The 18,364-nt window shown below is 41.6% G+C and overlaps 1 protein-coding gene across 1 annotated transcript in view; it reads left to right on the top strand.

The window, feature by feature from the left end:
- The first annotated feature begins 2,487 nt into the window (after positions 1 to 2,487).
- PRMT8 (protein arginine methyltransferase 8) overlaps positions 2,488 to 18,364 on the top strand; it is a 161,807-nt gene continuing 145,930 nt past the window's right edge. Inside the window, exon 1 of the mRNA XM_021001647.1 lies at positions 2,488 to 2,795. Coding sequence (XP_020857306.1) covers positions 2,721 to 2,795 — 75 coding nt within the window. The 5' untranslated portion in view covers positions 2,488 to 2,720. The remainder of the gene's footprint in view (positions 2,796 to 18,364) is intronic.

Below are 18,364 nucleotides of genomic sequence, written 5' to 3'. Positions count from 1 at the left end.
CAACACTCTTCTCTCTCCACTCTAAGAGAAGCTGAGTTTGTGCTTGGGGAAAAGCCAAGAAAAGCACAAGATTTCAGCAGAGAATCAAGGAAACACACCCACTGAGGTTCTCATAGCAACATAATTGTGCACAGGCAACAGCCTATTTTGGTGGAAGTCTGTTTCAGCTCCCCCTACTTATCTGTTAGAGGATGCACGATTTGAAGCCTCATGTTGTAATGGCAAGAACACTAGATAGAATGAGCATCAGGAGGCCTGTGTTTGAGTCTTGTCCCTATCATTAATTAGTAGCATAACCTTAAAACAAGTCACACCACCCCTGTAGACTTTAGTTTCCTCATCTTCAAAATGGGAAGTGGTTGAACCAGATGACAGTTGGTGTTGTGTGAGGACCCCAAAACTTTGCTAGATCACCTTCTGGCATCTTTGTCTCTGAGAGAGGAAGGTTCTTAGAATTGATATTCTTGGTTTGGAAACCCCCTTCCTCCTTGTATGTTAACCTCAGCCCCTCTGTGTGTTGGTAAGATATAACACTTTGACACTTTGAATGATTTTTTTATTTCACTGGTTAGGGGAACTCCCTTTACCCACTCCAGGGTACAATTTCTTGATGTTTGCTGTGAATCACTGTGTGATTCTTCCTCATGTCTTTCCATAAGTTCTCCATAGAGGAACCACTGAGTGAACTGGAGACACTTATCTGATTCTTTCAGTATCTTGAGGGCAGCAAATTACTAAAAGAATCAGCAATGCACAAGTGGCAATCTATCTTTTATTTTGATATAGTTATGCAAAGGATGATGTTGGGGAATGGGGAATAATATGAAGAAAAGGACTTTTATACCTCCTCCTCCAGCATCTAAGCCAACAGGGATCAGGAGGTGGGTTCTTACACTTGATTTGGCTCTCTGCTTCCACTTAACTTTAATGCTGTTATGACCCATGGTCATACAAGCTGCTATTCTCCACTGTTTGTCAGCTTCCACTTACGCCCAGATAAAGCAGGTCCTCAACTCTTTTATTTTAACTTAGGCAAGGCACCTGCCTTGTCACCATGAGATTGGGGGAAAGCACGAAGATGAAAATACAGTGTTGGCAGAAGTGATTTGTAAATCAGAATAAAAACAGGACAGGTGAAGAACTGTTATTCCCAAAGAATGGTGGAAAGGAAAGTTAGTGAGCACTTTCTAATTTCATATTGATTGTGGGCTGAAAACTGTCTATCTTTGAAGGCAGTGACCAGGGAAGCCTGTTATAATGGAAAGGAGGAGAGTTCTGGTATGTGATGGTACTGGGTCTCCCTTCTCTCAGTATTTCTTTTTATCTCCGTGCCAACCCCCTTCCAACAGATGGCTTGTAATATGGAAAGAGATATTTTAAAAGTGAAGACTGTAATGCATTGTATAATGATGCACTCTCTCTTCTGCCCATACTCTTTTCAAAATGAGCAAGAGAATCTTAACTGGTGTGTGATACCCTCCCTTTCTCCCAGGAAAAAAAATTCCAAAATCTTGGCGGGGGAAGGGGGGTGGCAGCGAGGAGAATGGGTAAGAAGAACCGTGTGTATGTTGGGGTGTGGGGGGGGTCTAAGAAATCTCCTGGAGACGTTGTGTGCACGTTGTGTGTGTGTGGGGGGGTTGTGGGCGGAGATGAGAGGCGCAGGAATTTATATTTAAACTTCCTTCTCCAACTGTCTCCCTACCCCCAACCAGCGTCTTTTACCCCATAGTCCCTTCCGTCTAATTTTATAGTTGTGAGGACCCCATCAGTTTTGGACAGTCAAGGGGCAAAAAGAAGCTGCTAACCAATTTCTCCCATTTTCCATTCCCCTATTTGTAATTCAGTGAAGGTTTGTCCGGCGTGGGGGGAGAGACTGAGAGATAAGAGAAAGAAGAGAGGAAGGGGGGGCGTTTGGGGGTAGGATAGATTCTCCCTCTCCCGCCCCCCCCATATCGTTTCTCTACAGGAGGATATTTAGTTAACTCAGAAAGCCAGATACAAGTCCAGTGCCCGAGATTGCTGATCGCTCCATCTCGTTTTACTGTAGAAGGGAAGCGTCCGAGTCTCCTGAGCTATGTCCTCGCCTCCAGCGCAAGTTGTTCGGAGAGCCTAGAAGTGTTTCTTTTGGCAGAGAGAAACAAGGAAACCGGGGGAGGCGGGAACGAGGGTAAAAGGTTAGGGGGCGACTAGCCCCTGCCCCGCCGCCTCTCGGTGCCCCCGTGGCCTGCCTTCACCACTTCCACCTCCCACCCCACCCCCACTCACCCAGCTCAGCCCCCGAGAAGACGCAAGGAGAAAGGGGTGTTGCTTAGCTCAGCCGAGCTGCAGAAGTTAAGAGGAGTTGCTGGCTGCCTTTGGGCTGCTGTACTTCCCCAGAAGCGGGGCGAGAAGCAGCTGTGCATTTGAGGCTACCTCCCTAAGCAGACCCGCAACGTGTGTGGAGTGGGGCTGGGTGGGGGTGGGGGGGTGGGGATGCAAGAGAAGAACTTGAAAGTGTGTGAAGGAATCAGAAGCAAATGAGAAGGGAGGAAAATAAAAGAAAGTGGAGACTGCTGAAAAGACTCAACCGTGGTTGATTTTTATCCCGTGTGTGCTCCAGATACAGTGTTTAGTTTTGGGTTTTGTTTTGGGGTGGGGTTTTTAGGGGCCCTTATTTTTAAAGCCACAACAGCTCTCCCTTTCTCTACTATCTATATATCTCCAACCCCTTGCTGGCTCTTATGGGCATGAAACACTCTTCCCGCTGCCTGCTCCTAAGGAGGAAAATGGCGGAGAACGCTGCCGAGAACACCGAGGTAAGAAGGCGAGAGAGCCAAGGTCCTTGGCGACCCCGGCCGCTCAGATCTGGAACCACTACGTTGCTGCTGCTGCTGCTCTGCTGCTGCTGCTGCTGCTGCTACCACTACCGCTGCTCCGTTTCAAGTGCCAAACTTTCCCTAGCTCCATCCTGCTTGCTTCTGCTGTTGCGCTCTCTCTCTCTCTCTCTCTCTCTCTCTCTCTCTCTCTCTCTCTCTCTCTCTCTCTCTCTCTCTCGTCGGGGGTAGGAGGAGGGATAAGAGAAAGCGAGGCAGTGCATGTACCAGTTCCCCTCCCCCCTGAAAATGCAAAGAAGCAGATATCACCCCCATCACCCTCTTATACCATTAGCCTGCAAGCTCTTCATCCTCTTGTTTCTGGCTTTGCGGCTCTCTGGCTGCAGGTCTTTCTCTTCTCTTACTCTAGGTTCTGCATATTTTTTTGGGGGGGGAGGCAAGGCAGGATGAAAAATCAAGTACTCAATTTCTCCCCGCTTGCAGTGGTCTAGCTGTCTTTTGATGTAGCCCTTCTGGGTCCTTAGGTCCTCACCAGACAGTCTTGCGGCCGGAACTGACTCCTGAGTACTCTGGGTACTACTTCAGGACCACGGATAGGTCCTACCCATTCAGAGCCAGGGCTGGGAGGGTTACAAATTTGTAATCCTGGTTTGGTCTAAGTGCCTCTGGAAGTGAGCGTGAGGTTGGGTTGGTTATAGCTACAGACTTCTTAATTCAGTCCCAGGGACAGCACCCCTGCAGTTCCCTGGAATTTGGGGCCTGGGAAATATGTGACTGCAGCTATTGACTCCCTCTATAAACTCCTGGGGCTGATGTCCTCTGCCTCTCTGCAGCTCTATCTTTGTTCCTGACTAAGGCCCCACGTCTCCCCCACTCGCCTTCTCTCCCACTCCCCTCAATTTTACGTTCAAGTCGACCCGGAGAGCTAGTCTTGTCTTATGAACCAACCCTCGGCCTGCGATTTCTTCCTACAAGCAGCTCCTAACTAGAGTGGCGAGCGTCACTGACCTTCACGTCTTTACAACTGTAATGAGTTAAGGGGCATTAGGGCACCTGTGGTCATGAATGGGGTTAGGTTCCCAGAAGAGCGCGGCATACGAAAGTCGGTGAGGGCTTGGGGTATGAGTGTGGAGACTGCCCCCCTACTTGCCGGCAGGAAAAAGAAATAGAGAAAACTCCAGGCTCTATTAATAGCCTGCAATCCAGTAGGGCTGCCGCACATTTCACATATTGCTACCCAAAAGCGCCGGGAGGGGTGGGGACCGGGAACAGAGTGAGAGAACTATTTCTTAATCTCTCCCTCTTATCCCTATAACTCTCGTTCCTTAACACCTGCAGCAACCCCACATAAAGCACCCATCTCAATTTCTCCGAAGAGGCTGCAAGGGACGCAAAATCCTGTTCCCTGAAAGATACCAGAAGTACATGTATCTGGGAATTGTCAGTCACACACGCTCCGGGGGCTGAAATGTGGGAGGTGGGGGGAGGTGCATGAATGCAGCTGTGAGGTTTGTCAGAAATAAGGTCTTCGTATAAGGTAGACTCTAGGATACCGATCCTTTTCTCTCTCCTCAACCCCTAAATCCTCAGATAACTAATTTACAAAATGCTTCACTTGCTAGATAGTCGGGATGATCCTTCATATATGCCATCTGTTTTATACATCAAGGAAGCAAAGCTGCGTTGGCTCCGTTACTAGCCCTTTAAAGCTCAGTCTCTCTGCTTGCCCATCCTTGTCTTCTTGACATTTGTAGCAGAGGTTTCTAAAAATAGCGCAGAGCCCCGGACTGAACCTCTGTAAAGTGTGGGTCAGCCAGGCACGTAGCGGGACCCAGCCTCCAACAGGCTGCTGGGAGGCGAAAGAAGGCGGAAGGGGGGTGCGGGGAGCGGTGCGCAACGAGAAGGGGGGGGAGCCTCAGGATGCCTGAGAAAGAGATTCTCAGAAGCTACTGCCACCATCCTTCCCGCCTCTCCTCGTTTTGTTTTTAAAATAAAGTTTCCGCTCCTATGTAAACTCTCTCCACCTCCCCATCCTGGATGCGCAATGTCTGGCTGGGAAAGGGCGACAGCGGCTCCGATTTCCGCAGTCTGCATTGGGTAGCTAACACAAAAGCAACAGCGCACCTAAGCTAGCGTTGCGAGATGAGCCCGGCTATTTTTACTCCCTCCCCGCGCCCTCTTCTCCCCTCCCTTCCCCTCTGCCCCCTCCCTCACTCTCCCCCTCTCCCACACCACTTCCCCTCCCCCCCCTCCACCCCGTGCGCCTTTCTCAACAGTAGGACATGCAGGCTTTACTTAAGACTTGGATAAAAACAGCATCTATTGCGTAAAGCCAGCGAGATCGCTGGGGTACCCCAGTGCCAGGGGTAATTGGGCTGACGGGCAGCCAGGGCTGGAGCAAGTTCCAGTGGATTCGAATCAGAGTTCAGTTCTTGCCACCTCCTATTGGCTAGTGGGAAACTGTCTTCCTTAAAAGCATGGAACGAATCTAGGTACCTCGTGATGGTTACTTGGTCATCATCCAAGACCTACTTAATTGTCTTTCTAATGAGTTGGGTCTGAAGCAGGAATTTCCTAGTGCAATTCCTATGGCTTGTTGTGAGTTCCTGAGGAGTGGGTGCGGTCTGCGAAAGTGTTTTTAAAAGGTGACTAGAGTGAATGAAAATAGATCGGGAGGAGGAGCTGTAGGGGAGAATCTGAAGAGTGAGGAAGAGTTGGAAGGAGTGGGAGGGAAAGAAAGAAAGTGAATTAACAGGGAGGGGGAGGTGAAAGGCCACTCTAAAATAGTAGAACACCGGATTTGGAGTTTGGAATCCTGGGTTAGAATTCTTAGCTCTGTGTGACCTTGGGTAACTTTCTCTCAGTCTTCTAGCTTTAGTTTCTCCATTTGTAAAATTGGAAGAATAATATTTTTTACAACCCACTTATCAAAGTTATTTCAAGAATCAAGGGAATTAATAGTATTTAGTAAGTGATACAGCCAAATATAACTCTGGTAGGAAAGGAGGGAGAAACTGAAGAATTAAAATACCAACAACTTCATCGTAGCGTCGTTGCCTGATCATTGGCCAGTAGACTGAAAATTAGATTTCATATGATTTTCCCATGTAACATCGGGCAAGCTTGAATGAGCACTAGAATTGCACATTAGTTGACTTGTATTTAAGTCCTAACGGGGGCTCTGGCACTCTGTGTGACCTTGGGCATGCCACTTAAAACCTCTTTGAGCCTTCTTTTCCACATTTGTAAGATGGGGATAATAATACTTCTACCTACCTTGCAGGATTGTTGTAAAATAAAAAGTACTTTGTAAAAATAAAATTACTACGTAAATGTAAAGCAGCTCAATATAGTGGATAGAAGTGCTGATTTGGGAGTCTGGTTGACCTGGATTCAAGTCCAATCTCTGACAAGACTGATTGGGTAGGCAAGTCAATTGATTTCTTAATGCCCCCTGGACAACTCTCTGGGGTTCTAAATTACAAAGGAATTGCTGATATTCGTGGCAGAGGGATTTTCTATAACATATAAGTTTCTTACACTGCATCACAGATCTGCTTTCCTTTCTCCTGCTTCTCTCAAATGTAAATGTGAGTTATTATTACTCTTTACAGGCCTCAGCTCCTCAAGGTTTTATGTAAATGATCATTTCCACCTAAGGCCCCCAAATTAAGAGCTGTTAGAAACCTTAAAGAGTAGCTAGATAAGGAAAGCACAGAGCTGTTAAGAGACTTGCCTAAAATCACACAAACAGAACAGGGATTGGGATGCTGGTCCTCTGACTTCAAGCCAATTTCTTCACTAAACCATACTATCCTCTCACCTAACCAAACATAGACTCAAGTTGAGTAGACTGTAAGCACCAAAGGAATCTGGTTTTGCTTAAACTTTGTTTGCCTCCCTCCTCTTGTCCTAGCACAGAGCCCTGGAGAGGATAGGCACTTAATCATTATTTACAGAATTGAGTACAACTGTTGAATTTGAGCAGAGCTGCCCAGAGATCTGAAAGTAGAAGGGCTTCAGCAACTGTAACACAATGAATGAATGAATACTTTTTGGTTATTCATACTCCTATTCAAGATCTGACAATTACTGACTCCTACTGTGGGGCCCTCATTTGAATCACAGATAATTGGATTAATCACAATCCACAATTCTGAACTATGAGGGCTTATGGCCCCTCTGAGCTGTTCTTTGCTTTACCAAGTCCCAGTGAATAACTGGTGCCTTCTTGCTGTTGATGGCTGCTTTATTTTTTATCGAGGAGAAAGAGAACTAAGCCCTCACCCCTCCAGCGGGTTTAAAACTGGTTCAGCAAAAAAAAAAAAAAAATTGCTTTGGAGATCAGATTTAGAAGCATTTTGAATATTTTTATGCTGATCCTGGGAATTATGATTAAAAATAAATCTAATTTGATGAAAGGGCCTGGTATTGAAACAGGCAAAGTGAAGAAAATAGGTAACAATTCTTTAAACATGTCAAGGGGATTCTATTCTCCCATGGTATAATCATCAACAACTATGTTCTATGCTGGGCCCCCAGGGAATACTAAGAATGAGATCTGCTCTGTGTTCTCCTGGAGCTGACAATCTAGCAGGGTGTTGTGATACACGTAAAAAGCATTATTAGTAAAAAACAAAACAAAACAGAGCAGCATGCAGAAAATGAGAGATCAAGCTTATTCTAATACTTAACAAGTGCCTGGCCTGACTAGTAGTGTGAGGCTTTAGAAAATCTTCTAAATCCTTCAACTTAGAAAGATGTCAAAGAAATGATTTGTCCAAGATCACACAGCTAGTTAATGGCTCAGCTGAGACTCAAACGCAGGTGTCCTGAATTATAGTTCAGATCTTTTCCTATTGAATCTAAATGTACTGTAATATGTAGGATCTGGGCACGGTTTTATGAGCTAACAGAAAAGATTTTTAAAATGGAATGCATACTTTGGTCAGCTGCTTTGAGCTGAACTGTGTGGGCTTACCCTCAGGTTTAAAAGGTTGTTTTTCTTGGTGGAAGCAGACTGAGGCAAGACATCCTCATGCTGCTTTGTGCTTGATCCATTTTTTTTTAGCATTGTTAATAATAATGATAGCTCATATTTAGGGGCAGCTAGTTGGTGAAGTGGATAGCGTGCCAGGCTTGGAGTCAGGAAGACCTGAGTTCAAAATCTGACCTCAGATACTTGCTAGCGAGTCACTTAACCCTGTTTGCCTCAGTTTCCCCATCAGTAAAATGAGCTGGAGAAGGAAATGGCAAACCGCTCCAATATCTTTGCCAAGAAAACCCCAAAGAGCTAGACATGACTGAACAACAAAGCTCATATTTATATAGTACTGTAAGGTGTATAAAGTGATATTTCACAAAAATTCTGTGAGCTAGGGAGTACAAGTATTACTTCCATTTTACTGATGATATATACTACTGCTTTTCTATGAGCTGACCCTTTGCAGGCCTCAATGTCCAAGGAAGTTAATAGTGCTTATTCTTCCAACATCATAGGGCTGTTGTAAGTAAATGACTTTCTGCTATTGTAATGATCTCCCCATGCAAACACCAGAGCTCAAGGTCATTCTGTCTGTCACCACAAGCATTAGTCACAGTTGCCTAATGGATTCCCCAGGGTTGAGGGGTTACTGACATTTTCATAGCAAATGCAATTTTTCAAAGAAATCTAGACTTGGTGATATTTATCAAACATAGCACTCCAGTTTCATCCAGGAGGGGATTTGAATTTCTCTTCTTTCCACAATATGACGTGAGGAGATGAAAACTCTTTACACCTTATACCAAAGTGCCTATTGTGTTAGCAGAAGAAAAGTTCAAAAAAAGAAAAAAGAAACTGGCCAGTCCAACAATATATAACCACCAAGGTAGTTGGAAACAAACACTGTTTTAGTGTAAAGTGCAAGTATGTTTGATACTTTCATATTAGCAAAGACATGGTGATCTTTGGTAGAGGGAATATAATCCTTCTGTGAAGGGGACCTTCGTGGGTCACATCCATGTCTTTGCCTTCTAGCTGGCAACATCTAAACCATCATTGTTATGGAAACTGCACTGGATTTGGAGTCACAAGCCCTGGGTTTGAATGCCAGCCATTATTCAAAGTATGACCTTGGTAAGGTATTTCATCTCTTTGTTTTCTTTAGTTATAAAATGAAATGGTTTGAAAACATGATCCCCAAAGTCCTTCCCTGCTCTATAATCTGATGGTTGCATGATCCTCTTACAGAAGACATTTGTCCTTTTGTCAAGAGCAATTTCCACAATCTCAGGGTAACCTACTTAAACAGCTGTTAAATCAGAAAGCTCTGCCTTAGTTCTTTTTAAAAATAATTTTATTGATATTTTGTTTTTTATATCACCACAGTATCCTATGTATTCCCTTCTTCTCCTCCTCCCAGAGACATATGACAAATAGTGTTTTTTTTTAAAAAGTCAACACAACTGACATTGAAAAAATCTGGAAATATGTGCAACACCTGTGGACCTCCCACCTCCACAAAGGAGAAGTAGGTTGGGGTGTCTTCTCATTTCTATTCATTTGAATCCACTGGACCTTTATAATTTTGTTCATTTACATATTTATTTTTGGTGTGTCATTGTTTTTTCTATTTATATTGTTGTAGTTTCTGTGCATCATGTTTTCTTGGCTCTGTTCATTTTACTGCATATAATTTCATATATATATATATATAATATATATATAATATATATATATATATATATATATATATACAGCCATATTTCTACATATTCATCACACACATCATTTCTTACAGCACAGTGATATTCTATCATATTCACGTATCATAGTTTGTTTAGCCATTCCCCAATTGATGATTATCTACTTTGTTTCCAATTCTTATCTATCATAAAAGTACTGCTATAAATATTCTTAGAGTATATGGGGATATAATGGCTGCCTTGGGATACAAACTCAGTTATAGAGTATCTGGTTCAAAGGTTTTATGGACATTTTGGTAATTTATTTGCACAATTCCAACTTGCCTACCAAAATGGTCATACCATTTCATAGCTCTACCAACAACGTATAAATGTGCCTATCTTTCCACAACCTCTCCAAGATTAGCTGTTGCCCTTTTGGGGCCATTTTTTTTTTTATAATTTGAAGGGTACAAGGAAAAAATCTCAGGATTATTTTGAAGTACACATCTCTTATTATTAGTGATATAGAGCATTTTTTTTCATATTGTGAATACATTGAATTTCTTCTTTTGAGAACTGTTTATTCATATCCCCTGGCCATGTATCTATTGGAAGAATGTCTATTAGTCATATTGTTTATGTATCTGGATATCAAACTGTTGCCAGAGAAATTTGATACAAAGATTTTTTCTTCTAATTCAACCACTTCCCTTCTTATTCTAGATGCATTGATGTTGACCATGTAGAAGCTTTTCAGTTTCAGTTCCCTCTTCTGCTGCAAAATGGTATTATGTTCCTTCAGTGACTTTAATCTTTTTTTAAAGGTGATCCTGTTCCTACTGACTCTTTTCCTTTTGCCCCTGATTGCCACTTCTTGGCTGATATTTTCCCTTCCTCTCTTCCTCTTTAGCTAGTTCTGTTCATTAGTTTTTAAATTTTATTTTTTGTGCCCTTTTCCAAAAAGGATTTCTTTTTATTCCTCATTATCTACCTTCTCTTTATTCTCTGACTCATGACCTCTATAATTATTTGGTCCCTCTCCTTCCTCTGCATTCTTTATGCAATCAAAGCTTACAAGATAACCATTCTACACTCTCCCCTCTAGATACTTTCTGCCACTGTCTTGAAGGACGGTTGTATGTACTCCCCTTTTCCATTGTGCCTCATTTCCAGAACAATGTCAGTTATTGCAGATGTCAGAAAGACATTGCTCCATGGTAGGGCACCTCCCCTGATACACTCCTAATTAAGTAGCCCACCACTGATCTATACTCTTTTTTGTTAACCTTTTTTTTCTTTTTTTCTGTATTTTCTTTGGAAATCTCCTTCTTGTGTCCATGCTCTCCCACTCCTCCAGGTGCCTGAACCTAGGAGTTCCAACTCCCCTCCTACTAGGACATCAAATTTTTTTTAAGCATCAAATCCCCTAGGCTTCATCCAGTGTGAGGTTCTTAGCTCCCTCCACTGACTATCTCTCTTCATTCGTAAAAGTATTCATCAGTGAATTCCATTCCCACCTCCAAAATAAGGCCTCCTTTCTGCCTCCACCCTTTTCAATCTTTCCCCCCTCTTTCTCCTCACCCATTCCCCTCTAAGCTCATCTTTTTCTGGGACAGCAGTCACCTTCACCTCATTACTAGCTCTGCACACCACTCACTCCTCTCTATCTCCCTGTTACCCTCCTTTTTATGTATCTTCTATGCTGTAATGTAGCTCCACACACAAAAAAAGTGTTGATTCATCTGAAGGTAGAGTATCATCAGGTTTTGTCCATAATGCCTTTTGTCCATCTCTTTACTGTCACTCTACAAGATTTCTACCTTCACCCCTATTTCCTTGTATACATTTATAAAGGCATTTCTTACCATCCTTTCCATTCTCATTTTGTTCCTGTTACTATCCTTGCCTGCTGAATTTATTCACTCCTGCATTTCTGTTGTTTGGGGTGTTTGAGAGGCAAATAATCTCTTCACTTCTGATTTTCTTTCCTTTTTATTTTTTTAAAAGGTCATTACTTTATTTACTAGATAAAATTGCATAAACACATACTTTCTTTCTAAAAATGTTTCAAACTCTTCCTTATTATTGAGCATTCCTTTTTTTTTTTTTTTTGCTGAGCACCGTTGCTCTTCGGAACACAATATTCCATTCCTTCCTATTTTTTTTTTAGTGGGTGTGGAATAGTCTTGTTGTATTTAAATGTCCTTCCTATTTGAAGAACTCTCTCCCAATGGCTTACAAACCTTGTTTCTGGATTGAATTGTTAAATTTAACTACTGTGTGTCTTGGATTTAAGTTTTCCTATTCTATTCGTTATTTTTGCAGTGCAGGACATACATTTTGCTCTCTTAATCTCCATTTCTCTTTTAAACTACTCATGAATAGCATGTTCTGGTTCCATGTTCTCAAATTCCAAAGGGTCCTTTCTCTCATCAAGTATTAGATCATTTCCCCTTATTTTGCAGGATTTTTTCACAGATGTCTGAACTCATTAATAGATCTGGCATCTGTATTTCCTTGTACTGCTACTGTTTCTTCTGTTGGTTTATCTGTTTATGTTCAAGGTCTTTGAGTTTTCTTCCTCCTGGAATCTTTGGTACTTTCAATCTCTCTCTACCCCCCACCTCCCTCCATTTTCCTTACCACTCACTTTCTGAATACCTCCCCTCTGATTTTGTTTTTCTGGGGAGATGGATTTCAAAGTGTTTCAGCTTCCTCCCACACTGGGCAATTATAGTTCACCAGCCTAGGTCTTTGCCTCAAATGACTTTTGGGTGGTCAGAACTGGCTCCAGGTAGGTGCTGTGCTCTTTCCTTCAGGCTTGGTGGAGTGCTGCACAGTCTCCCCACATGCATAGTGTTCTTACCTGGTAATATATCCCACTCCTTCTGTTCCTCAGTTTTCTGATCCAGTACCAGCAGTTCAGAGCCTGTTTTCCTTGGCATTGGTAGTTCAGAATTTCACAGCAGCAATGCTTCCAGGTTGCCACCCCAGCAGCCTTTTGTTCCTGAAGAGTGTGACCAAGCTGGATGTCAAGTCCTGAGCAAACTTCTGCAATCTGTAGTTGGGGTCTTCCTAGCACTGAAAAGAGGGAAGGGGACAGGACTGTAGGATGGATTTTGATGAAGACTGTGTTATGTCCTTGGGTCTGCTGGTGCTGCCTCACTACTGGTAGGGTGGGAAGTGGCGAGGGATGCTGAGTGAGCTCAGGGTCAGTGAACATCAGTTCCCGCATTTTTTTTAAACCTTCTTTTGAATTCTGGGTGTCCTAGAATATGGAGACAGATGAACTTTCTTTATCTTTGGTGCACAATGTCTTTTCTTTTCTTTTTTTTTTGGGGGGGAGGCAATTAGGGTTAAGTGACTTGCCCAGGGTCACACGGCTAGTAAGTGTCAAGTGTCTGGTCCGGATTTGAACTCAGATCCTCCTGACTCCAGGGCCAGTGCTCTATCCACTGCTCCACCTAGCTGCCCCTGGTGCATAGTTTCTGTTTTGGAGAGGTTTGAGAAGTCATGAGGATCAGAGAAAATATTGACTCCTCTAGCTTGTTTCTTGCATGACCCAGAAGTAGCTCCACTTTAGTTCTCAGGTCAATTTCTTCACGCAGTGTGTAGATTGCTATTGCTGGGTGGAATCTTAGAATAATTTAGTCCAAGTCCCTCACTTTAGAGATGAGAAGATTGAAGTTTGGAGAGGTTACATAGCTTGCCTAAGGGCATTTAGCTATTTAGTAGAACAGGAAATTGAACCCAGATCTTTTGACTCCTATAAATGCAAGTTTGTAGATTAAAATAACTGGAATTGGAGGGACCTTAGAGCTTATCTGGTACAATCTCTTCATTTTGCAGGAAGCTGACCTGAGAAGTTAACTGGCTTGCCCAAGGACATGAAGCTAATTAATAATGGAGCTATAAATTTAATTCAGATCCCAATGTTCTTTCCATTACATCATGCTTTCAGCCTATTTTTTTTTCTGTTTCATTCTCAAAGGAAATGGGGATCAATTGGCTACCATGTTTTCTTGCAACTGATTGTCATGAATTCACCTCTCAGTCTTCATGTTTTCTTTTCTTCCCAAGCTAAGTCTCTGAATTTTGTTCCTATATCATCCATGTTTTTGTTTCCTTTGTCTAGCTAGAAGACAATGAAGACAATTTATCCTTCTCAACATTACCAGTCGTTTTGACTATTTCACATGGAATGGGATTTTTTAGTTCACTAGCTATAAGATTTCCCTTATATACTAACTCTGTATGCAATATTGGGTGATCTATTTGCAAATAGATCAGATTTATTTGATGTTTCTATCCTTGACTCACAATAATCTTGAGTGAGGTAGTTATTCTTCACCTTATAGGTGAGGAAGCTGAGGACCAGAAAGGTTAGGTTACACATGGCAAAGCTGAAATTTGAAGCCACTTCTGCTGCTTTCCTGCCTCATCTCTTTCCATTATATTGCTCTGTTCTCTTTAAACTAGTATAAATAAGTAGGGCAAAAGATAATAATAATGGCGATAGCTAACATTTATATAGCAATTAATACATGTCAGGTACTGTACTAAGTGCTTTATTTATGATTATTATCTCATTTGATCCTCACCACAACCCTGGGAGGTAGGTGCTATTATCATTCCCATTTTACAGATGAAGAAACAATGGCAAGCAGAGGTTAAGGTTGCCCAGGGTCACACAGTTAGTAGGTATCTGAAGTCAGATTTGAATTCAGGTTTTCCTGACTCTAGTCCTAACATTCTGTCCACCGTACCACCTAGCTGTGCTTATGGTACATTAGAATTAATCTAGCCTTACAACCTCATTTTCAGATGAAAAAGTAGATCCAGAGAGGTTGGATGAAGGTCACTTAATCAAGGCCATGAGGCAACAAATGTGTTCGAACTGTGTGTCTAAGTCAAATGCAATTCATAGTATACCATACTACCTTTCTTTGGAAAATCTTGCAAAATGGGAGAAAACATTTTTTCCACAATAATTTCTAGAAGGATCTGGAATGCCTCAGGTCAGCACTTTTCTAGGAAGTGTGCAAAATGTTGATATAGAGGAAAGATTGGATTTGGAGGCATAAATTCTTGGTTTGAATCAAAACTCAGCTACTTACTACTAGTGTGACCTTGTGCAAATTACTTGAGTTGTCTGAGGTCCATGTTCCTTTATCTGAAGAACAAGGGGGTTGGATGAGATAACTGTTATGGGCTCTTGTAGCTCCAAACCTAAGAACCTATGATCCATATTTCCTGTTACATCATAAGGGCAGAAAAATTCTTGTCCTGGCAGGTTCTGAAGATGTTAGACAAATCACTAGAGGCCTTCTCATAATCTCTTTCTTTACTGTTCCAATAAGGTGAGAAATTTTCCAGTAGTCAAGATTTTAATGGAAGGATATCCTAATAAACTCTATCCCTGAGTTGTACTTTCATTCCAGTATCTTGAACCCCTGAATGCACGCAGGGAGCTCTTTATAAACAATTTGTATCTTTTCTGTTGCATGTTGTCTATTTTTTTTCTTATTCTGCCCTCAATAGACTACAGAGCATTATTGTCCAAATGTCAGATATGTCTACGGTCCTTCCAGCTGTCCAAAAGGCAGCTGATAATGCATGTTAGATGATAGCACAATTACATGAATTCACAAAATCAAAGAACCTCAAGGTTAGAAGGAGCTAACATATCTGAGTATGACTCATTTCTATAACATTCAGGACAATAGTCATATAGCTTTTGTCTAAAGACCTCCAGTGAAGGGGAACATACTACATTCTAGGGCAGTTCATTATGCTTTGTGATAATTTCAATTGTTAGAATTTTTTTCCTTGAACTGAACTTAAATACCTTCTCTTCATCCTTTACCCATTATTCAGAATTGGTTGAATTGTTATATCCGAAGAGAAGTCAGTATAAGACAAATGCTGACTCTGAGGGAAATCTTTAGCAGGGTGCCCCAGGGGACTAGTCTTCTAGCTGTGTTGTTTAACATTATTATGTTATTAAAAATGTGGATAAAGGCATAGATGGTATGCTTATTAAATTTGAAGATGAAGAGAATTTAGGAAGGATAGCTAAAAAAGTAGTGTCAGATTTGCCGCTCAAGTCGACAAAACTTCTAGTGCCACTAGAACCAGATTAAAATGTAATTGGAAAATGTTTAACAAAATAAATAAATATACAACACAACCTAGATAATGTTAATGTTAAGAATGTTTTCTAAGTCCACATGGGACCTCCCACTGATATCACTAACGTATTGCAAAACAGAATTAGTATCCAAGATCTGAAGAGTTCCAGAAAGATCGGTTGACTCTAGTAAGATAAAATTTAAATAGGGACAAATATAAAATTCTGTAATTGGATTTAAAAATCTACTCCACAAGTATAGGATGTGGAAGTCTGTCTAGAATACTGTTCACATACAAAAGAATTGGGACTCTTGGCAGACTACAAACTCAATATGACAATAATGTGACACGATAGGTAAAACATCTAAAATAATCCTAGAGGGCATTAAGAATGATATTATCTACAGAAAGTGATCATTCTACTGTACTTTGCCATGGTTAGACCACATCCTGAGCACTATGTTTTGTTTGGAACACATATTAGGAATTGCTTTAATAAGCTAGAGTGTGTCCAGAAGATGTTGCCCAGTATTGGAGACATTGCCATATGAAAATTGACTGAAAGAAAGAATTAGGGTATTTCATTCTGGAGAAGAGAAGATTTTGGGGGAGGCATTATAGCTGACTTCAAATATTTGCAGAATTGTTATGTGGAAAAGAAATTGTCCTTTAAAGGCCAAAGAGCAGAACTAGAAGAAATGGGCAAAAATTTTAGAGAGATAGATTTAGGTTTGATATAATGGAAAATGCCCTAATAATTAGAGTTATATGAAAAATATGAAAGTAGCTACTTCAGGAAGTAATGGGTTCCTCCTCACAGAAGGTTTTCAAGTGGAGCCTGGATGGCAATTTGTTATCAGCCTTATTGAATGGATTCTCATGCAGGTATAGGTTAGATTAAATGGCTTCTGAGGACCCTTCCTGCTCTATTAACCTGATTCTGTGAGTCAGTCATCATTGTCAAAATGTCAGAGGAAAATTGCTCAAAGATTGTGAAGGAGGAAGACTTAGGCACTTGACATCAAAATGATAATTATAGAGAAAACATCATGAGGGTAAAGGCCTAGTTGGGATTTACAGAAAGTGTGCAGAGACTGAGGTACAGTTATTGCTTCCTCAATGGATGAAGGGGAGCAATGGTGTTGATTCTACAAAAGTTACTTCTCTTTGGTTTTTAGACTAGGTTTTATGATTTTTTTTCTAGCAGTTCCATCAATCACTCTCCTTACACTTTGCTAAGGTTGCTTTCATTATTAGTTTGCATCAATTTTTGCTTCTTTTGTCTGGGCTAGCCAAGAGCTACCATTTTGATTCAGAGAGAATGCTGAGAGTTTGGTGGGTCCCTTCTCTGGGACTCACTTTTGTCACTTATAAGTTGAGGGTGTTGGACTAAATTACCTACAGATTCTAGACTGGTGATCTCATGATTCTAGGATTCCCTGAGCACACATATTTAAGAACAGAGGAAATCAGCTCCCTAGGATTAGAGATTAACTGGCAATGTGCTATCTGTGTCAGCTTGGACAAGTTCCATCTTTTCTCTTGGCTTCAGTGTCTTTCTTTGTAAAATGGCAGGATTGGACTAGAATGATTTGTTCCCTTCTAGCTAACATTCTATGCTTCTATGATCTTATGATCCTATATAGTAGATTTTACATTTGTGGATAAATTAAAGTTTAGTGTATTTTAAGGGTTTAGGAGTAGTGAAGGTAGGGGAGAAAAGGAAAAGGAGAAAACAAGGGAGAAAAATGTAAGGTAGGAAACAAAAGAGATCTCAGAATAGCCTGCTTCTCCTTGTTTTGCTCCCCCTCTCATTTTATTTTCACCCTTACCCTGTGACCACCATAATTTTATCTTTATCACTGGCATGGCTTAGTGGAACTGTGGGACTAGGAAATGCTGGTGGCAGAGGAATAATGCACCCCTTTCTACCAACTCCCTCTCATTCCTTCCCTACCACTAGAACCCTGGTGCTTAACCTGGGAAATATTCTAGGTACTAGAGCCCTGGTCCTCCCGATGTGATAGTTGGACTTTTGGCCAGCCCCTGCTGGGGCTACAGTCATTTGCCAAAGGGCAAGGGTCATCTCTAGACCCAATGTTAAAGTGGGTTAGATCTGTCTTTGAAGTCCTTTTGCTCTTCTGTTGTCTTATCACAGAGTCACAGACTGTTAGAAACATGCAATCAATCAATCAATCAATCAATCAAACATTTGTTAAGTGCCCATGATGTGCCAGGTAGTGTTCTAAGTGCTGGGGATACAAAGATGGAAATGAAACAGTTTCTACCTTCAAGGAGTTTACATTCTAATGAAGAGATACAGTCTGTGAAAATAGGTATTTACATAATAGATACACAGAAACCTTGAGAGGAGGTAGAGGGAGGCACTAGCAGTTGAGGGAACCAAGAAAAGCCTCATGCAGAAGGTGGCACTTGAACTGAGTCTTTAAAAAAAAACACCAGAGATGCCAGGAAGTAGAGGGAAGGGGAAGGAAACTATTCCAGGCATGGGGGGGGGAGGGGAGGAAATGGAGAGAGTCAATGTAAATGCACAGAGATGGGAGGATTTTGTGGGAAGAATAGCAAGAAGGCCAGTGGGTATTGATCATAGAATGCACAGACGGGGAATAATGTGTAATATTAATGTTAGTGCATAATGTAATGGAAAGGTAGGATAGAATGAGGGTATGAACAGTTTTAAATGCCAAATAGAAAAGTTTACATTTTATCCTGAAGGCAATAGGAAGCCA

The sequence above is a fragment of the Phascolarctos cinereus genome, unplaced genomic scaffold (assembly GCF_003287225.1).
Source record: "Phascolarctos cinereus isolate Bilbo 61053 unplaced genomic scaffold, phaCin_HiC Scaffold_1;HRSCAF=81, whole genome shotgun sequence".
NCBI lineage: Eukaryota > Metazoa > Chordata > Mammalia > Diprotodontia > Phascolarctidae > Phascolarctos > Phascolarctos cinereus.
Note: the sequence above shows the minus strand (reverse complement) of the source record. Positions and strands in the feature narration are given on the sequence as shown.